This window comes from Ambystoma mexicanum, chromosome 8 (assembly GCF_040938575.1).
Source record: "Ambystoma mexicanum isolate Mex_15411 chromosome 8, UKY_AmexF1_1, whole genome shotgun sequence".
Lineage (NCBI taxonomy): Eukaryota > Metazoa > Chordata > Amphibia > Caudata > Ambystomatidae > Ambystoma > Ambystoma mexicanum.
Window position 1 is genome coordinate 1,225,867,202 of NC_090929.1, and position 22,421 is coordinate 1,225,889,622.

General features: G+C 46.7%; 1 protein-coding gene across 3 annotated transcripts in view; it reads left to right on the plus strand.

Moving 5' to 3' along the window:
* Window positions 1-22,421, plus strand: part of TNKS2 (tankyrase 2) — a 2,182,082-nt gene that overhangs the window by 320,511 nt on the left and 1,839,150 nt on the right. For all 3 annotated transcript variants that reach the window (XM_069611330.1, XM_069611331.1, XM_069611332.1), the window contains exon 6: window positions 16,518-16,612. In XM_069611330.1, coding sequence (XP_069467431.1) covers window positions 16,518-16,612 — 95 coding nt within the window. The remainder of the gene's footprint in view (window positions 1-16,517; window positions 16,613-22,421) is intronic.

Here is a 22,421-nt window from a genome sequence, read left to right on the forward strand (position 1 = left end):
ATTGTGGATCTGCAAATATCCAAGTGAGTATTTACTGCTATAATCCCTCACTTTTTACAGTGCTCTATCAAGTATTCGAGGCTAGCACAGCGGCCGGGGAAGGGTATGGGTGGAAGAGCACAGGTCATCACGCCATATTTTTCGACAGTACACTGAAGGAAATTGGTTGCTTGTTTGCTAAAGGATAGGGAATTCTAGTACCCGTCTAAACAACAGCACCTTCTTTTTATTTCTATGATCAGCTGCTGAGGGCTTTTCAATATACCCATGTGCTCTGTATCGTCTCTAGCATCTCCCTGCATCTTATTTAACGTACAAAGAATTACAGAAGAGGGATCAATAGTTACAGAAGAAGGGACTCAATCTGTTATATCTTTTCAGATTTGATGCCATTAACTTAAAAGGCATATGTATGTGAGTTTCTTACACAGGGATCCATAATAAACCTCAATAAAGCTCTTCTTTAATTTGTCTAGGCTCTGGTGGAGAAGGGTGGGCAAAACTATAGATTAGATTATGTTCCCTGTCATTCGACTTTCTCGGTCAGGGTAACAAGCAAGGCTCTAATGAGATTTCGCTCCCTACTTGGAGTCAAATGATTTTTATGGGAGTAAAACAGTTATTAGGAGATCCACCAGGGGGCGCAGAGATGTGCTAACGCATCTCAGCTCGTCTCCTCCGAAGGGCATCGTTTGTGGGACCTGAGCCCCCCCCCTGACACCACCAGAGTGAGGAGCAAATATCATCCCCACCCTTCTGAGCGTGCTGGGCACCTTATGCCCAAATTTGAACCCCCGATGTGGAGCCGTCTCGGAGCTACGAGCCTTTGAGATCAGAGGGATAGTGTCATGATGCCCGCTCCCGGGGATCCGGTTCAAGCCCGGCGTCCCCGAAAGCGGACATCCAGTCCCCAAGGAAGGACCCAGCAACCCCATATAGGGGCCCTTTGGACAGTGTCCTGGCGCCTATGGCGCCAGGCTCATAAAAGACGTCAGTCCTGGCGCCATAGGCGCCAGGCTCATTATGGGAATGCTTGGGTGCACTTACCTGATGCAGACCATGCTGCAGGATCCCGGCCTCCTTGAGGCCTGAAAGGAACTACTTTACCTGTGGGACTAATTTACCATCCGGGCGTGGTCGGGGAAGGATACATACCTGATTGGCTGAAGGATACATACCTGGAACTTCTTCCAAGGCTATTTAAACCCCACCCGAACAGCCACACGTGCTTCGCGTTGTTCTGCATCTAGCAGCTGGACGCTCACCGTGTCTGCTCCTGCATCCTGACTTCTGCCACACCTGCCAGCATCCTGGATCACCTGCAAAGGAAGAGAAGAAGAGAACAGAAGAAGGAAAAGTCCTTACCTGCTAAATCCGCATCCTGGCGACATCTCGCCGACAATCCTGAAAAGGAAGACTTTAATTTAAAAGCTCATCGCGTCGATCGCTGCAGCGCCGCATTCCTCTCACCTTTACAGGGCACCTCCATGTTCAGCAGCGATCATCCGGATTCGCAGTCACACCCCAGCGCCTAGGGAGAAAAACACCAGAACAAAAGGTGAGAGAGAGAGAGAAGGGAATAAGGAAAGCTAAATCTCCATGTTAAGACTTACCTGTTGATTCATTCCCTCTTCATTTCGGGTCCGCGCCGCATCCTGGCATTTCCGGACCCCGGCCCCTAAGGGGAAAAAGAGACATCAGCGTTAATGAGCGAATGAAAAGACATTACCAAAAAACGCTCATTAAAGACTTACCTGATTTCTACAAGGATTTCACCGCTCATCTCGGGTCGGTGCCTGTTCCCCGGCATTCCGTACACCGGCCCCTATGGGGAAAAAGACACTAGCATTAGTACATTAATGCATGGACACAAGGGGAACCTCTTATCAAAAAACTTACCTGGAAGCCAAGCAAGTTTGGTTCTCACCAATCCGAAAATCCAGTGAAGTAACTGGGTACCAACGCGCCCCTGCATCAGAAGTAGGATGGAGAGCTCGTCCTTCCAGACCCTAAGGTGAGACGCTACGAGAAATCACAGAAGGGTTTCAAGGAGGGTGAGAGGGGAAAGTGGGAGGCTGATTGCATTACCCCGCAGACAGTTGATCCCCTATTTTCGCCTACAGAAGGATACTTCTGCGAGCCAGACAAGCCAGATTTGGGGGCCCGGTCCAGTCCGTCTTCCAAACCCTGCGCATCACCTTAGAAGAGGTCACAGCAGCGCGAACCAGGCCAGCGCCTCCGTGGGAGTCAGGTGAGCGTAACAGATAGAGGCCCCTCCTTCCTGCGGCGCCGCGCAAAACTACTGCGGGCCCGGGCTTGAGTGTGGCCTGTGGATCGGCTGGGCGGCCCCGGCTGGCGGCTCCCCCCTCCTCCCTCGAACACGGCGGTAGTGGCAGCATGCATCCGGGGGGCAGCTAAGGCTCCCCGGCACCCTTTGGGGAGCCACGGCGGATCTCTGGACTGCTGAGATTGGAGACCTGGGGAGGCGCCGTAGTGTCACTGCACAGTTGGAGGCCTTCCCGTGGCCCGAAGAACGCAGAAGGCGGAGAGAGGGAGCCCCCGCTGGAGTGTGCGGCGCCCTGTGTGGTCGCGCGGCGAGAACGGGTGTACCAGGTGTCGGGAGCGCACAGGAGGCAGGCGGGGCCTCTCATCGGCCCGCACACGCGGCACACGGACTCCCTCCGGCTGTGTGACAACTCGGTGCCGACGAGGTAAGGGGGTGCCGGCGGGGCCTGGACGGCTCCCCGGGGGTTGCTGGAGTACGTATTGACGCCCCGGAGGGGCTTTTGACAACAGGGTGTCCCCCAAGACCCGCGGGACCCAGGCAGACAAAACAAACATACGGGGCCCCATTGGGAGAGGCTGGCACCGGCGGGCCGCATTGGGGTGCAGGCACAGGGGCCCCGGGATAGTCCATCCGGCGCTCAGCCACTGGGCTAACAAGCATTTGGCGGGAGGGGGCGCCTCCGGGGGCAGGACCCGCCACCGGTACTGCGTCAAATTGGCGGCGTCGCTCAAGAGGAGTGACGTGACGAGTCTCCATAAGTGCCCCAAGAGGCCTTGTCCATCGCTTCGGCAGGAGTGAAGACGTGCGGATTGGAGGGTGAAGGGCGAGGCGGGAGCCCTGTGGGGGAGAGACCTACACCTACGAGGGTGAGCTTCTCGGAGATTCCGACCGCCCTCGCTGGGTCTTCGACCCTTGCCCCTTCTGTGAGATCCGCCCCTGCTCCTTGTTGTGCCGACTGGGATCTTGATAGCGGGACTCCTTGGGTACAAGCTTTCAGGGGCGGCCCCCACGGGGCAGGGATGCTCTGGGGGGGGGGGTCTATGAACTGGAAGGAGTCCCTACAGAAATTCCCCAGCCCGCCCCGTGGCCCCCTGATACCCCCTGAGATGGCGGCCCAGACGCTGCAGGAATCTAGTGACACCAGCACAGTCACCAAGGGCATGGCGGCCCTCCTGGAGGAAATTAGAGGCTTTAGGGCGGATATTGCTCTGCGATTAGACTCCTTGGATAAGAAAGTTGACAATATTGATGACAGGGTTCAGGCGCTAGAGAACAATACAGCTTCAAACGACATCTTTGAGACACAATTTGACATACGCCTGGAGGAGCTCGAAAGGAGGGAAGAGAAATGCTCCCTAAAAATGGATGATTTGGAGAATAGGGAACGCTGCTGCAACCTCCCAGAGTACGAAGGTGAAACGCAAGCGGACATCATCAAAGCTGTCAACGCAGTAATAGGATTGCTCTTCGAAGGGGCCAACATTAACGAACCAACCATTGACAGGGCCCATAGAGCGGGCGCATCCTCCAGAGGCCCCAGGTCCGTTCTCGTTCGCTTTCATTACTTTGCCGAGAAAAGCAAGATTCTCAAACTGGCTCGCAAGAAAGGCCCAGTGGAGTGGGAAGGGGCCCAGATCTCGGTCTATCAGGATCTGTCAGCCTTCACCCTTGCAAGACGTCGCCTTTGCTCCCCGCTGACGAAGATGCTCCAGACCAGGGGGGTCCGATACAGGTGGGGGTACCCATTCTCACTTTCTTTTGAGTTTGAGGGGTATAAGTATGCCCTGGTCACGGAGGACGATATTCACAGGGTGTCAGGCGAACTTTTGGACAATCCAAATATGGAGATGGGAGAGCAGGATTGTGAGCGAGCCCCGACAGGCCCGAAAGGGAACAAGGCTCCAAGGGAAAGGTGCAGAGTTCGAGGCCACAGGAAATTTAGGAGAGTGGCCCCAGCATCCCCGGAACTTCCGAATATTTAAGGGGGCTCCTGATGTTCAATGAATAAGCCTGTACTTGACTCTGTGAATGGAGGGGGGATGTAACTGTTCGTATTCTGCATGGTTCTTGGGGGTGGGGGGGAGCTCGAGTTGTTGTTTACGAAGAATTAATGAGCCCGGAGGAGGGAGACCATGGTGGCCTGGCGATAGGATGAAGCCATGGAACTGCCAGGCGATCAGGGGGAAGGGGGCAGGGGGGGCGGGGTGAAGCGTGGGAGTTGGTTTTCTGGGGTTACAGTTATAGCGCGCCAGGTTTTCTGGTCTTTTTCGCATCCCTGGGGCTGTCTCGAGCCATTATCGGGGTGCGAAAGCACTGTGGGAGTAACAACACTTGCTGTTCTAAGAGGGGAGCTATGAGCCTTTACCTGTGTTTTAATGGATGATTTGCTCCAATTCTTGACAGTGGGGTCATTAAATGTACGCTGGCTCAACTCGCCTACCAAGAGGTCGCTAATGGTGAGGGAATTTGCAAGGCTCTGGCTTCACTTCCTCTTTGTACAGGAAACTCACTGGGTTCGGGGTAAGGAACCTAAGCTCAAGGCCAAAACCATTGACCAGATGTTCACGGCGTCTTCCCAGGCAAAGAAGCGTGGTGTAGCTTTATTGGTTTCCCCCGGGGCCCCTTTTTGCGTTTAAAGCTTTGAGATCAGATCCGGATGGACGATATCTCATGGTTAAGGGGGAAGTGTGGGCCAGTTGTTTACTTTGGTTTGCATATACGCTCCGGACGAAGCGCAGGACACCTTCTGGGTGGGAATGAAAGAGATAATCATTTTCTGAGGGCACCCTACTGGTGGGTGGGGATTTCAATATGGTTCTCTGCCCCGAGAGGGATAGGAAGTCTGCTAATCCCTGCCCTAACATTCGTCTCCACAAGAAACTGGCAGCGGCCTTTCAGGAAGTGAACGGGGAACTGGGCTTGTGTGACAGGTGTACCTCCGAGCGGGGCCGGAATCCCGATTACACTTTCTACTCAAGGCCACATGCTGCTTTCTCTCGTATAGATTACATTTTGGTTGACTCCTCGCTGCAGGGAGAGGTCTCGAATTCGGGAGTGGAGATCGTCCCTTGGAAGGATCACAATATGGTAAAGATTAGGTTGTGTCTTCCCCCTGCCCCGGCATCTGGATGCCAGTGGAGGTGCAACGACCTCCTCCTGCAAGACAAGGAGGTACGCCAATCCCTCCTAGTAGCCATAGAGGACTATTTCTCCCTCAATGATAACTGGGAAGTTGGTACTATGGGAGGCATTCAAGGCAACTATTAGAGGCACCCTTATTGGTATAGGGTCTGGGAAAAAAAGGGACAGAGGCCGCGAGGAGAAATTGTTAAGGGAAAAGATAGAGGCCATTCAACTGGGGGGGAAGTTGATAACACAGATGTTTCCCGAGAAATGGGAGGAATTACAGAGGTTGCGATCTAAGTTGGCGGACCTCCTGGTGGGACAAACGGAGAGGAAGCTCTTTTCTGAAACAGAAATATATGGAAAAGGGGGAAAAGGCGGATAAGATACTGGCCTGGAAGCTTCGTGAGCTCAGGAATAGCAGGAGGGTGAACTCCATCCACACTCCGGATGGGGACTCGACCGTGAGGGATAGCAAGATAGCGGAACAATTTAGGCGATATTATGAAAAACTGTATTGCTCGGAATATATGGGTGATGGGAATGAAGTTGACAGCTTCCTAGACTCCCTCCCGATCCCGGGCCTTCTTCCCGACAAGGCTGATTCTCTGGAGCACCCCATATCCCCGCAAGAAATAATAGACACCATATCTTCATTAAAGAGCGGCACTGCCCCGGGGGACGATGGTTATACAGTTAAGTTTTATAAGACCTATCGGTCCCCGCTAGCCCCGTTTATGGCCAAGATGTTCAATGCTGCGCTGGACCAGGGCTCCCTCCCACCCACGATGTCTGCTTTGATTGTAGTCCTCCCCAAAGAGGGAAAGGATCCCTCCTACTGCCAATCATATCGCCCCATATCCCTCCTCAACACCGATGTCAAAATATTGGCCAAACTCCTAGCAAATAGACTGGCGAAAATCCTCCCTACCCTAGTGCATGGAGATCAAGTGGGCTTCATCCCGGGCTGCCAGGGATCAGATAACATAAGAAAAACTCTTGATCTCATGCATGAGGCATCCAGACAGGGGGTGGAGGGTTACCTTCTCTCACTACACTCAGAAAAGGCCTTCGACCGCGTCGAGTGGCCTTACATGGGCAGGGTTCTCCGAAAGATGGGTTTGGGAGATAACTTTTGTGGGTGGGTTGCAGCATTATATAATGGCCCCTCGGCGAGAGTATTGGTCAACGGAGGCACTTCGGAACCTTTCTCCCTTTCTAGGGGCACCCGACAGGGATGTCCCCTGTTACCCCTTCTGTATGCTTTGGCAATGGAGCCCCTGGCCATAGCGGCTACGAATGATCCGGAAATCACGGGAATAAGGTGTGGCGACTGTGACTTTAAACTCTCCCTATTTGCAGACGATATTCTGGGTTACCTAACCTTCAAAACTCCCTACCCCGGTTATTCGATCTCGTACACTACTTCGGCTCCTTCTCAGGGCTGAAGGTAAACACGTCCAAATCAAGCATCATGCCCATGGGTCCGGGGGATCGAGACATCAGGGGTGACACCGACATACTGTGGGTGAGAATAGAGCGGGAGTCCACTAGGTATTTGGGCACCACCATCTCCAGAGATTTATCCCAACTTTACCAATGCAATTTCCCGGGGATCCTGGCCCAGGTTAGCAGCGACCTCAGACGGTGGGCACCCCTTGCACTTTCCTGGCTTGGGCGCATGGTCACGGTGAAGATGAATATCTTGCCCCGCCTCCTTTACCTTTTTGCAGCGCTCCCCGTGGTGATTCCCGAGGCCTTTTTCGAGGCACTTCAGTCCTGGGTCCTCCAATTCATTTGGAACGGTAAAAGGACGAGAGTCAAAACTTCCACCCTGACCCTCCCAAAGCTTCATGGCCGATTCGGTCTCCCCGACTTTAGGCTTTACTATAAAGCAGCTCAGCTCCGGGTGATGCTAGAGCATGTGAGGGACGACATGGGAACATATTGGACCTATATTGAGGACATTCACGCCCACCCGAAAAAAGTCAGAGACCTTTTGTGGGCTCCCCCTAAAGCTCTCCCCTCTCAGCTCAGAACACACCCTACCCTGGCGGCCCTGTGGGCAGCTTTGAAGCCCAACAAAGTTAATAAACAATTGTCTTCTTGGCCGTCCCCCTTGACTTCGCTCTGGGGCCCCCCCCCCATCGACCTGGGCTCCGGGGGCTTCCGAGACACCCAGTCCTGGTCAGATATGGGCTTGGAGAGGGTCTCTCAGCTTTTTCGTGAAGAGGGCTTCATAGAATACGACAAATTGATCGAAGCATTGGAAGATAGCACTCACTCAGTCTTCGAATACTTACGCTTAAAGGGGATTTTGACCCATCCTCAGTGGGCCGACCAATTTAAACACCCCTCACTCCCTTTGAAAATATCTTGGCCAAAAGTACATCCCGGAAGGGCTCCCTATCTATGTTCTATAGCGTTTTGATAACGGCAGACCTAGAGGATAGACCATCCTTCGAAAACGTATGGGAAGAAAGGCTGGGCATGCCACTGGACCACCATACTTTAAGGGCAATCTTTAAATGTATCTTTACGGGATATCTATATACCGTTGCCATGGAACACAGCTTCAAAATTCTCCATTCATGGCACCGCCCTCCGGCCACGTTGTCCAAGATGTTTAGCGATGTGTGCCCCTCTTGCCCTAGGGGTTGTCATCAACGGGGCACTTGGTTTCACATGTGGTGGGGCTGCCCGGTTATACAGGTTTACTGGTCGGAATTACTCAGTTGGTTTAAGGATATCGAGGGGTTTTGCCCGTCCCTACTACCGTTGGAAATCCTCCTGGGCATTCCCATGCCGGAGACAGAATTGAATGCATTTCCCAAGGTCATCGGGGCCATGTTGAGAGCGGGGGAGACTAGCACTCGCCCAAAAATGGAAAAGCGCCTCGGCTCCGTCCAAGGAGGAATGGCTCTGTAAACTTAGGTCGATTTTTATATATGAAAAGCTCACTGCAATAACGAACGACACTATGTCGGACTTTGTACAAGAATGGACCGCAGTTCTTCTCCATGAGGATTGTGTTTCTATGCGTTTGTAGAATGTATACGAAGCTGCTTCAATATTGTGCCCATCTTCACGTCCCACAGCGACCCGTTTTGTTTCCTAATCGCTTGACTCTGACAGACCCCACTGTCTCAAGTGGTACGCTTAATAATCAAGTGGTAAGCAAGTGTTCTCCCCAAAGTTATTATAGTTTGCAATTCCTCAAAACTTGGTATGTTGAATTATTGTGGGGCGGGAGGGGATAATTGGGGAAGGGAGTTAATACTAAAGATTCCGACAACCTGGTTCATTTTGATGTTTTTGCTGGCTGGGTTGGCTTTCACACCCAACCTTATATGTATGTTGTCAATAAAAATTTTAAAAAAAAAGTTATTAGCTTTGCCAATAGGAATACTTTCTGCTTATTAAAAGATGTTCTTCCCCTTAAAATTCCTGTTGAGATCAGGCATTAATATTAGAGTTCCTTCCTATGCCACTTCTCTACTGGTCACTAATTCGAAAAATATCAGTGGGGCTTTGTGGGTTGAAGCAACAAAATGTACATTGTTTCACGTTTTTGTTGGCCACATTTTCATTTTTAGGGAGTCAAAATTGATGGTGTATATGTCTCTTAGCTGTAAGGCTGGTGTTAACACTACCCAAAGGACAGCATAATGTGGAAAGTAAGCAGAGGCATAGGAATATTTGATCATCATATTGTGAGGTGCAGTTAGTTATTCTGATGCAATTATCATCCTTACACAAATTATGTTCTCCTGCCCATTGAACTACTTCATTAAAGCCGTACTTGAACTCCTATCAGCATGTTTTTTGACACATTGCTTTTAATTGCAATTAATCCATCGGCACATGTTGTATTCTGTATGAATTTCTTGACAGCCACATCAGTTTATGACAAGAGATATTTGGGTTTTGTTGTACACATGAGTGATTTTGCAGTGGCATAAAACGTTTGCAAAGTACTGTGGCAGATTTTGAAGTCTTGGACTGATTAATGAGTTTTCTGTTTAATCACATATGACATATTCTATTTTAGCCTATGTGCTTTGTAAGATTTGTCAAAAATTGCAGTGGCTAGGAAGAGGAAATTCCTTTCCAAACTCTCTTCTGCAACGGTAGTTCACTAAATACGCATGCTCACAAAGTGGCTTACCTCATTAGTTGCACACATGGAACATAATGTGCGCACAACATCAAACCAGTTCCGCATATCAAGAAAAATAATTAGAGGGAACATTGGTCAGCAGTGGAGGTGAAGGTGGAGCAAGAGACCAGGAAGGGTGGAAGAAGCAGATAATTGAGAAGGTGAGGTATTGGTTTAGGAGTCATAGTGGTTCTGCAGTTTCAGTGTGAATGGTTGTTTGACGAGTATTAGAAGAGGGTAGTGTAAGGAGTGCAAGTGAAGTGACTGATACAGAGAGAATGATGGTTTTTGGTGTAGTTTAGAGGGTTTACTAGCAGTGGGGGGAGAGGAATAGTGGGAGGGGAGAATAGTAGTGGGGGAGCAGAGTATTGTTTAGAGTGTGGAGTGGTAGTGGGAGGTGGAAAGCAGGATGGATAGAAAAAATAGAAAAAGTTACACTGAGGGGTGGAGGCGAGGACTAGATGAAGTGTGAAAAATTGTAAGGACAGGAGAGAAAATGGATGGAGAATGTGGGAGGTATGGAGACTGAGTGTAGAGAGACAGAAACAGGAGCATAGGGGTGCAAGATTGCAAATCGTACATAGTGTCTGCAAGGCGCTTCCCAAGTTTTGTTACAGCAATAACTTCGGGATAGAGTAGGGACAGCTGGGAAGTTTTTGGGGAGTTTAGACAACCAGCGTTGAGAGAGAGAGAGACAGAGAGAGAGAGACAGAGAGAGAGAGACAGAGAGAGAGAGACAGAGAGAGAGAGACAGAGAGAGAGACAGAGAGAGAGACAGAGAGAGAGACAGAGAGAGAGAGACACAGAGAGACAGACCTAAATTGCAGACTGGGCTCAAATTCACTTATTAAGTGTCACCTTGGCCAAATCATTTCTCTTGCTTTGCCTTATCTGACAAAAATGTGCAACTATACACGTGACTCGGCTTATAATGTACGGTTTTTGAAAAAGCGAAAAATCATAGTGTAATATGTGATAGCTTTGCCAAGAATTTGTGGTAATCACCCGTAGCGACCATGGGTGACTGAAGAAGGTAGACTGAGCCTTGGGTGTCATGAAACGTTTTCCGCTTTCATAGTTGGTAACAATATTTTTCTTTTAAAAATATATCCATCAAGTCAATCCATTTATTGGCAAGGGGATTTTCACAGGGAATCTTTGCTCCAAGGACCAGAATTCATTATTCTCCTAAACACAGCTTGACAATTTAACTTTTAACTTCCTTACAAGTGCAGGCATTACCTGTAAGCCTTAAAAATGTATCAGTATCGCCCATTGATATTCCAACTTGTAACATTGCCTCCCAAACTGCAATGTTTCCCATAACATCTAAATGTGTACAAACTTATTTTTTTCTTAATATGACTTCATCTTGCATCAGAAACTGGAAGTGCCTCCTATAACTTTCAAATTGATATCCTCCTTTTTTTTTTTTTTTTTTTTACTGTAATGTGGCAGTCCAACTTGCAACAATTCATTTTGTGTTCTCTGTGTTCTGATTCTCGGTTCCCATGTGCAACGATTTCAGTTTTCCACTATTTTAGACGACCATGGGCCAAATTTGTGTTCTCCCTTTGCTTTACCTCTGTTCCTGTTGGTTCTCCCTCCAATCTCTTTTAGGTTCCGTATGACCAACCACCTATACCTCTTTTTTCTTTTCCTCAGTAAGGCAGTCTTTGCTTCTCTTCATGTGTGATTGATATCCCCTTCCCAGAGTTCAACCTGGCCCAATATTGTCTGTCCTCGTCAAATTTTCTCAGCTGGCACCAAATGGATTTGTCTTCTGCTTCTGCTCTGCTTTACTCTGGGTCTGTGCCGGACTTCCCTCATGGTCTATCTGGTGGCTATGCTTATGTGTGACAATCACAACGCTCCTCTTTATTGTTCCCCTTGGCAGTTTACACATCGCTGTGTTCTGCATCAATTGACCAGTGAAACGGATTTCTTTTAGGGATTGTGAGGAGCAAGGAATGAGACAGACGAAGAAGAGACATGTTTGTGGTTACAAACTTTTAGTTAAAAATATGGGATTGGAAAATACCTCACCATCCCTATTCTAGGAGGAATTTCCCTACCTCAACCAAAAACGAATGGGTCTGTCCTTTGTCAAGATGTCCAAACAAAAGTATGCACAGTGTCCGTAATCCTATACTGGCCCTCACACTCTAAATAAACTCCACAGTGCAAAGGATACTGTCTCATGTTATTCATAAGTGTTCATATGTTCAGGTCCAACACAAAAGTTCAAATCTAACAAAGTGTTCCAATGACCACAGTTGTAGGGAACAGCTTCCTTTCCCAGTTTGATTTTGTATCAATCTTAACAATTCAAAAAGAATAATTATGTTCCAAAAGGATTACTCTCTCTCCCCTTGGTCAAAAGGAGTTTCAATGAACAATGTCCACAATTGCAACGAATTGCTTCCTTCACCAGATTTCGTTTCAGTCTCACCAGTTCAAAATGAATAATCAAGTTGCAAGAGGATTACTTTCTCCCTTTGGAATATTCACTTTTCTTAGGGAATCGCCTCCCTTCTCCATGCTTTTGCTTCCTTTTAGTACTAGCAAAGTCGAAGGGTATGTTTCTTCCGAAGGACTCTTTCTTCTGGGTTTTTTCTCAACCGTTCATCATTTCACTTGTTTGGCCTTCTTTGAAGTTCTTTACAATTGGTATCTGTCTTCACCTGGTATACTCTCTTGCCAGGACTTGGCACACAGATACTTAGCTTTCACTTTAGCCAATGCATCCTCCTACCAGGACTTTGTGACACAAACACTTTGCTTCACCTTATATACGGACTTTATTACACATATAATTAACTCTTCACCTTGTATACTTCCCTGCTAGGACTTTATTACACAAATTACTCTTTCTTTAAGGTTGTGGTTTAATAACCCATTAGTGGCTTTCTGTACTTTTACTTTCACTACTTTAATGGCTTTGCTGTTCACTTCTCGTTGCGTTTTCAAGAAGCGATTTACTTTCTTAGGCCATCCTGTAACCCACTTGTTTGTATTAGGTTCACTATTGGTTCCCTTCAGTTTCCATTACTTCTACGAAGCGACATTCACATGTTGGCAACCTAGTATCCCTCTTTTCTTCCAAGGGCTTACCGGTTGCCTCCAGCGCTTCATCACTCTATCCTGCTTCAGCATACTGGCCTTGTGTGCGCCCAGTCAAGTATTTCACTCTCGCTCTGTCTCCTTTCATGGTGCGTGGTTCCCGTTGCGCGCTCACTCACTCTCTCTCTCTCTCTCTCTCTCTCTCTCTCTCTCTCTCTCTCTCTCTCTCTCTCTCTCTCTTCTCTGGTGAGCTGCCTGCACTCAGGCTTCTCCTCTCCTGCTCTGGATTCACCTTCACGTTGCCTGCTGCAGCGTGTTTCTCCCCATCGTGGTTCTCAGCGTGGTAACCGGCTTTGCTGTAGTTCGGCGTCTGCAGCTCTCCTCTCTCCCTCCCAGTGTCAGCTATAGCTGGCCCGTATTTGAACTTACAGGCTTACTTGATCATCTTCCAACAGCTAGACCGCTGCATTGGTCGTCTGGTCTACGTGATCTTCAGTACTCTGTTCTTTCTCTTGCCAGTAGTTCTGGCAACAGTTCCTGTAAGGCTTTGAGGAAGTGGATACTGAGCCTCATTTGAAGTGGTCCTCAATCCTCCCTGCCTCTTCCTCTTCCTCGTCCCGGTTTTTTATGTACTATCCATAATGGGAGTTTGGGGAGCAATACCATAGATCTATCTGTAGATTGGGGTGGAGTGTGGCAGTATGCCAGTTAAGGGAGAGAGGAAACATCTCTGAACGGAAAAGGGGGTTATGTGGTTTCCTCAAACAATGCCCTGTTATTTTCCCAAGGTGTACCTCCCCCCAGATGGTCCTTCCTCATACAGCCTCCCCCAAGGTTAGGATCAGTAGTGGCTGCAGTCCCCTGGCCAAATAGGGGGAGGCCTCCTCATGGAAAGAAGTGAGGACATCGCCAGATTCATCCGAGTACATAATCTTGGCAGTTCGTCACAAAACTCAATTGAAACAATTGACCAGTGCTTTCGCTCCTTCACTTTCATAGTACATTTTTTAGTGTTCAGTACTTGGGATACAAACCCGCATGTGAAGTCTTGTTACAGTAAAAGGTGTGCCTCCTTTATTTATTTTTTTGTTGCAAAACAAAATATGTTTTAAAACCATCGCCTGGTGGTTTTCGTGAGGCTGACAAATTGACTTGATACTGTTTTGAAAGTTAAATAATTACCATTCATATGTCTTCTTGAGAGGCACTACAAAATGAATTGTGGACTGAAAGATATCCCGCTTTAAAAATCAAAATGTAAAATGTTAGGGTTCTTAAGTGTCGTAACTTCAATAAGAACCTTCCTGCTTAAATTCTAGCTTTTAACCGGTGCTAAAATCTCTGAATAACACGTTCTCTGATACAAAAAACAATCATGCTATCCCCCGTTTTAAATATATCCACACTATTTCTTTCCAGTGTTTTACTTTATTCAAAGCACACATATCACTTTAGGGGAATGCCATCTGAAAACACCACACATCTCTGATGTGGTTATATCAGGGAGCTGTAGAGAGATTATAGTGCAGCCATTCACCAAAATTCACAGAGCTCTGGGAGTGGCTTCAAATGGCCTTTGACCAAGATGACCTTGTGATTTCAGAGATATATAAAAAATAAAAAGGTGAAGATTAATAACAAACTATGACTAAAGCAGATCTAGTACTTTTTAGTTCACCAAGTCTTACCTAGTATGTTGTGCTGGTGGGATCATGCTATGCACACCCAACAAAACCAACATAGGTCAGGGCACTCATTGTATGCCAATTATATCCTTACAACCCGGGTATTGTCCTCATATGAGACACCAAATTCCCAGATGCTGCCATAATAGGCCTGAATTGGCACAGTGTGCCTGCACCTACGTATGTATGTCTGTATTCATCATATGATGTAATACCTAGCATGTGAGGATATAAAGGCTAAGTTGGCACCATCTGTAGCATACACGCTAAGCATAGTCTTGAAGTAGAGTGCAGTCTGCCAAATCCAGATGCTGCAATCCTGTGCCCATTACAACCACTTCTGCTTTACTTCCCTTGTCTTTTTGCTCATTCATTTTTGGAAATTAATTAGGCCACAAGACTATCAGTACTGGGAGACAGTGACTTTCTTAGAAAGTTTCTTGTATTGTTACAACTGCACGCATCACTTTAAAGTGAAGTGTGGTTTGTACCCTTATGACTTTTTTTCTGTAGTGGGTTTTTGGTTACATTTACAATTTGCCTAGGATGAGCTGGTGGCAGCGGATATTTTCTACTGTGTTTCAAACATTTTACTTGTGCACTTTTGCCAGTTACTGCAAATGGCTACTAAAGGTGGTTAGCACTCCAGTATGTCCATGCCACAAGGTATTTCCCTGGCCTTTGGCCATATTGTTCTTTGACCTTCTTCCTGTCCTCTCTGATTTGGAATTGCCATATATGGAAAAGCCCTTTCCCGGGAGAAAACTGCTGCTTTCCTGGGCAAAGACGGTTTGTGTGTGAGCCTTGATATGGGGGCTGGGACTGTCTGGTCCCAGTACACATTCAGGTGCCTGAATTTCTGTTGCTGGGCAAATGTGGCCAGTGTCCATGACTGGATAGCAACTGCCAGTTTGAATGGTGCAGATACATAGCATTGGTGGACCTCGGCGAGCTTCCAGTTCGAATCTTAGATAAAAGGTGGTCTCCTGCAGCCATTCTTCAGATCATTGCTGGAGCCACGTCTTCTATGAAGAGCAGCCTGCTGGTGACCCGAGGATGACCCCTGCAGCTGACCAGCTCCAGTGAAGTGTGGGTCAAGCCCTGCTCCTTTGTTCTGATCTCAAGAAGATCCTTGTCAGTGTTTCTACCCCTGCACTTCTGGGAACTACCAGTCTCGACCCCTGATCAAGGATCTGTGCCTTCTGAGGCTTTGGAAGTGTTTCTGGACTAACTGGTGGACTGACCAGCTCTCTCCTGGGCTACCTCACTGCAGCCGTTGCCGTTGGGTCTTCTTGGAACTTGAAGGATCTTCAACTTGTACTACAAGATGCCTTCTTGCATCAACGGAAGCCGTGTAAGACCCTTCGTTCATCACTTGAAGATTGCCTGTCGCCACCTGACCGTGGTGACTCCTGTTGCAGTTTTCTTTGCTTTCTAGAGGTGTCCCTAGATCGTCTGCTTTTCAGAAGTTTTTCATCTTTTCTATGTTTGGGTGTTCAGCTGGAAAGTGCCTTGAACCAATATCCCAGGACCGCGACCAATCAAACTAAATCCTGATGCCGAAAGTGACCTCTGCCCCCGCTACTCCCGGCCCCCCTGCTCAACGGGGCCAAGCTCAGAAGATTGTGCTCCCAACCGATTCAGGAATCTCAGCAGAGGTCTCTGGAGAAATTGGAGTCAGCGGAGCAGGGTAAGTTAACATCCATCTTAACACTGAGGCTCTCTCCTGCCTCGGGGACATGAACACAGTTGCTGCTTGTTCCAGCAGTCTTTTCTATACCAGTTTGCACTTTCACTGGGTCTTCTTGCTTCACCTCCCTTATCTAGTGAGCAACCCTTGGTGATTAAAGGGAAGGAAGACAACTTATGGGCACTGAAGAAAGTAAACCGCTCTTATGGAGTCATGTCTACTCTGTTTACAACACTCCCACTGAAACCTCTACACCAGATTCAGGAGTGTAGTCCCAACGAAGCATACACATTCAGAAGTAAGGTGTCCCATTTTGTACCACTTTACCTCTGCTAAATGGAGTTCAGGAGGAGATTCAAACCTTTTTTTAAAGTTTCACTGTAGCAATTAATATGTCAAAAGGTAGGCAGATGCTTTAGACGAAAGTACACTAATTAGCTCTTGTAATGAGATTTTGAGTATTTAGTATGAACACCCTGTTCACATTGCTTTTATTGTTTCTTTTCGTAGTCCACTCCGCTGCATTTAGCAGCAGGGTACAACAGAGTGAAAGTTGTGCAGCAGTTATTGAAGCACGGAGCAGATGTGCATGCCAAGGATAAAGGGTGAGCTTTTACTTATTATGGAAATGCTCTTTATGATATAATGCCTATTGCCGATCGAATCAATATTGCCTTCAATTGCCTAATACCAGATATGTTTCAACTAGTTTAAAGCAGATGGTCAATACTAAACCTTGCCAGTAGTCTTTCCTTCTCATCCTATGATATTCTCACATAATTACGCTAGTGCAAGTTTCCCTCGCTACCAATTAGTGGAATTATGACCACATTCAACTTCAGCAGGCCACTGCAAATTATTTGAACCTTGAAGTTGCCAAAATGTTTCTGCACAATGCTTTTACCTACATAGTTTTCTGAGATGTACTTTTCTGTTTTTATCCATAGTCTACTATTTAATGATTTCAGTTTTATTTCTTTTCTCTTCAGTTGCTCTCTTGTTCATGCTCCATTCTTTTCCCTTTTTGCCATTAAATGTGGACATCATTGGCTCAGACAAATTTTGCAGATTTCACATCTACTTCAATAGGAGCCCCAGCATGTATGCAGACTGTTTGAGACCCTGACCTGATTCTTAAAGGGGGCGGTCCTTTCTAAACGTACTCCTTTTTTATTTTTTTACTCCTTTTGTGTTGGGGTCACTGGTTAGTCCTTAGGATTAGCAGTGCAAGGAGGCCCTGTCCCCCATTTAAATAAATCGGTGGTGTAGCACTATTTCCCTAATGGACAATAGTGCAGAGCAAACTGGTTTCCTGATCCTTTTTGTTCCATGTGCATTTTCCCATACTTAGCCAGCCAGTGATACCTTTAATTTACACTTTTTGGGTGCACGCCTGTGTACCTTTTTTATTTTTGACTGCATGCAAGGCGTAAAATAAGCGGTGTCGCACAGCAATTTGCTATGCAATTCTGTCAGTTTGCTAATCAAATGGACACTTGTGTAGCAAATATAGCTATTTAAGTTGCCCTCTTAAATGAAGGTGTAGAGGAGGTCTGAGACATGGCTTGCACCCCTGCCCCCCATTTTGAGGTACCAGGAGCATACTCGCCAAGGTATGTGACGTATGAGGAGCAAATTAACCAACAGAGAGCTGCGCTGGGACTCTGCCCAGTGTACATCAGAAGAGCCATACATGTTGAAGCACCATAACCAGACAAACCTTGGGCTGCACACTACCCTCTTAGACAACCATACCAGCAGCTGAGATGAAATGAAGAGTACCTACAGGCAGTCCACGAAGAATGCCAAAGAGCTTTAATGGAAAGCCAGTGGAAATGAAACAAGGGCCTGGACAGACTCGCGGATGAACGAAAACTGCTATCAAGGATAACACGCCAGTGCAAGTAGCTACGAAAATAGATGTAAAAGACACAGGAAAGAGACAATGTTAAAACGTAAGGAAACGTTGCTATGAGACAAGATGGAAGCAACCAACCAGTTAATGCGTGTAAATAGGCTTGAAACGCAAGAAGCTAAGAAAACAATACTGCTTGCAATGCTTAGTAGAAGAATAGAGCGGCAAGCGCCAACCATATATCTACCTCAATAAGGCACACTATACAAGTACGACTTCATTTTGTAAAGCAGAACTAAGCCCAGGCTGCAAGGGGGCAACCAAGGCCGAGATTCATATTCCAGCTAAAACCAAAGGAAAGCGCGGAATCGAAACTTAGTAAGAAGTAGCTCATGCTTGGGAATTCGAGGTCAAATCCAGGAAGGGAGGAGAATGCAACTCCAGAGAAAGCAAAACCTAAGAGCATACCAGCCAGCCAGTGAAGGTCACGATAAGGAGGCCCCAGGCAGGTGGCTGGACTGAACAAAGAATCAAGCCTACGAAAAAAAGGCAAATGAAGCAGATCCACGGTGAACAGACACATGACCAGCCTAGGGCAAAGGGGTACCAACGTCTGATGTCACCCAGAACCCGAGGATGCCATAACTTTTCCTGATAAGGACTACAGTTTTGAGGCCATCCTCAGCCAACTAATTGACACATAGCCCTAAAGGTACTGATTGATGGAAGGGCGGCAGGGTGAATCTTGGGGCACTCCGCATCTGGGTGTCCATTCTGCATGCTGCTAATTAAAGTGGACATTTATGTCTACGGGTGTAACCCTCCCAATCGCAATGGACCAAATAATCTAGGGTCCTATAGCTTGTAGAACCAATAAGCCGTTGTAGTTATAGTGACGTCTATCACGTGTGATGTAGAGGGAGGGGTGTAGATGCCCACCCGATAAGAGTTATCCAATCCACATGCTCTGTCACCATATACAGATATAGCACCTTTACTTAAGTTACCTTTCCTAACCAATTATATTGCATGACGAGTTTGGTAGAGTTAGACGTCAATGATGACGAGTTTTGTGTATAAAAATTGCTGTTCAACTGAAGTTCGTGGAAGTCGGAGCGAGACAGGAGATCGCAAGGATGCTGATTTCCAATTGTTTCCCTGTTTGATGTACTTGTCATTAAACAGACTTCCCTTTGCCAAACTACTGAGTCCTCTTTATTGAGTTGTGTTGGAGTAAGTGAATCCTGCACCCGCATGCCTCACATGGTGCAGCTATCTTGTCTTACAAGTATTAGAGGGTGAGCACTGGCCTGTGGGCCCGTCGGTGTATTTCTCGCCCTCTTTTACAAAAGCACACCTCGCCCTGCATTCCTCTCTTGCTCTCTCCCCCCTCTTTTCTCTGTTCACTTCAAGTCTTAATGGAGAGAAAGTGCAGCAGTAATCATCTTCTCCACTCTTAAGTGTCAAGACGTGTGGGAGTGCTAAGCAAGAATTTCTTTTTCTTTTTCAAATAATTGCATACCAGAAATATTTGTGATGCTACTTTTATTAAGCTTTCTATATGCTGTCTGGCAAAGACCAGTATGTGTCAACTTTATATTTTTTAAAATACAGTAATGCAATTCCATTCCTAAAATGTAGGTTGTTACATAATGCATAATTAGAGTATTTGTACTGTAAAACACTGCATCATCTCCATGCTTTACAGTAATGCTTAGGTTACTGTATCTACATTTCATTGTGTCAACTATATTTCATTTTGTTGGGGAAGATGCATCATATCGACGAGTGAACACTTTTGAAAATGCACACGATCGAATGCTTTTGATGGCAAACCTAGTTCTGTAACCTGCAGGTTGCATATATCTTGCAACTGGTACTCAACCCGAGCGCAAACACATACTCCTTGAAATTCTATATCATCACCTGGTTGCTTTATACCAGGTATCCTGAAATTGAGTTGAGCACAAACTACAATATTCCATCTAGTTTGCCCATTTATCTGGCTGCTACGCAATCCACTCTGCTAAGTCTTTCCTTCATCTTACACAATGAATAAATAAAGTGAACCAGATGCTTACGCAAAGTAGTGATCAATAGTTCCATACAATCTGTACATCTACAGATCTAATGCAATTCCAAACACTGTAGTTGGCCTCCAGAGCTCACTTTGCTTTATGATTATGACTGCATTTTATATCGCCACCATCAGGAGACAGCTGGCCAAACTGTTTTCAGAGCCTTTTTAACGTATCTATTTATTTGTGTCCATTCATGCAGCTAACCATTTACATAATATAGACACTCAGCTGTGGCTTGCAAAGTCTTTTCGTCCACTCGCAAAGTAGAGTACATTTTATGATGGGCCAGTAGCATTTGCAGTAGATGTTTGAAACTTCTATGTAACATTTACTTTGCCGTAAATGTCAGACAATGTGCATGGCTGGCCTCTGGATGGCATCAGTGTGCCAATCAAAGTGGGTTTGTAGTGACATGCACTATTGTACACTAATCACATTTAAAATTTGTTGTCCTCCATTGCTAAGGGTCGAGTGCATTTCTCTTAGGTTGAATAGGGAAACTAAGTTACCCAACCTGCAGGTCTTGCTGAATTTTAAAGAATTTGCAAGGCCTGACTCCTCTAACTATTCTGTCTGCTGACATTAACAATATTAGTAAAAAATTGCTAATCAAATGGGTCTGTTTGCTAATCAAATACATTTGTATTAGCAAACTCTGCTAATCAATGTTTGAAAACTAATTTATGCCTTGGCATGGCATCCTTTTGTGCATTCAGTGCTCAAAATCGCTGGGAATGTTGTTTAAGCCCTGCCTTTGTGCTTCACTGTCCTTTGAGCCGTGTTCTTCCCAGGGACGGGTAGGAAAAGACCCTATATGAGACAGAGCATTCCTAAGCCTGGAAGTGGTTTGACTTGGAAGGGGCTGACAACAGCCCAAGTACACATCCAAAACCATGTGCGATGTCATGACTGACCTGACTTGGCTGTCCATGATTGGACAGCCTCCCAGAGGTTGAATGTTGTAGTTCCCCTGATAGGTGGGCTGGGCTTCCCAAAGTCTACAGTAGAGAACCTGGAACCATTCATTCATTCAGTCAATCACTGGAGCCACAAATCCAAATCAGTCTGCAGAAGGATGTTGAAAGACTGCTGAATGGACAACCATTACTCAATCGTTCTGCTGCAAGATGAGGTGCTAATCTTTTGTTCGGTTGAGCAGGTCTTCTATGGTTCCTCCCTCCCTTGAATTGATGGGCCTAGCAAGTTTTAGGTCCTGCATCCTCAAGGTCATCTTCCTAGAGTTGTAAACATTGTGGGCCTGTAACTTGCCTCCACTGTCTGAAGAGCGCTTTTCTACATCTGCCTGGACCTCGGGCGGCCCTGTGTTGTGAAATCCACACTGTATCCTCGGAGGTGAGTGAGTGTATCGTTGCAGGTGCTGAGTTCTGCTTGTGCCTCAGTCCTGAGTTGCTATATCTGCAGACCTTGTCAACTTAACGGACCATCTCATTTGTGGTGCCCTTTGTGCCCTCCAATGTTGTGGGATCGGAAGCAGAATCCTTTCTTAACCTTCAGACCGAGTGCTGCAGGGTGGCATTTGATACCGTTGGGTCTCTGACGGTGAGCGTAACCACTGAACCATCAGACTCGGCTGTCCTACTTGTCCGAAGAACACAACTCGACATCTGCGACCCCTACACCTACAACTGCGCCACCTAAACTGAGAGTTGTTGTCCTTCATGACCATCACTTACTGAGGTTATTGTTTGCTCTATTTGGGGTAGATTTGCATACCTTTTTTATAAAGCCCCTCTGGTACAAATTCACTAAGATTGGGCATGCAAGTTCTTCAATGCTCCTTGCCTTGCGTTTGGTGACAGAACCTTGGTGTACGAGTTATGTTTGGGTCCCTGTGATGAAGCCTGTGGAGTCATCACTGATCTACAGCATACGATCTCCTCCCATGTGGCCAGGGGACGGCAGCCGCTACCTGGGGGTGGTAAAATGAGGGAGGATCACTTGGGAGGAGATGGGGTCACCACGTTTCCCTGACAGCCATCAGGAGGGACACAGTAGTTTTCCCTTTTATGTGAAGAGGACCCTGTGATTCCTGAATTCCTGATGACATGTCTTCATGCAAATCCTTCTAGTTGTAAAACTCTAAAACCCCTGCTTATCGAACACCGTAGAAAGGAAACCATTCATACTTCATATGTACATAACACGTGTAGAACACCTCTTATTTCTAATGGTTTTGCTTTAAACAGAATCCCAAAGCAATACAACTTTAAAAAGTACAATAATTCTTTGGACTCCAACTCCCATGAAACCTGTTTAGAAGGAGATGAATCTATCCAACCCCACTAGGTGCTTTAGACTAAGGTGAATCCCATTAAAACATGTGTGATGTGCCCAGGGGAAGAGGCGTATTAAGGGACCCTGCATGAATACAATACTATGTTAAATGTAGATGCTTAGACTTAGTGCGCGCATATAAACGGACACTATTTTTATTGTAGTTATGGTACAAACATTCAA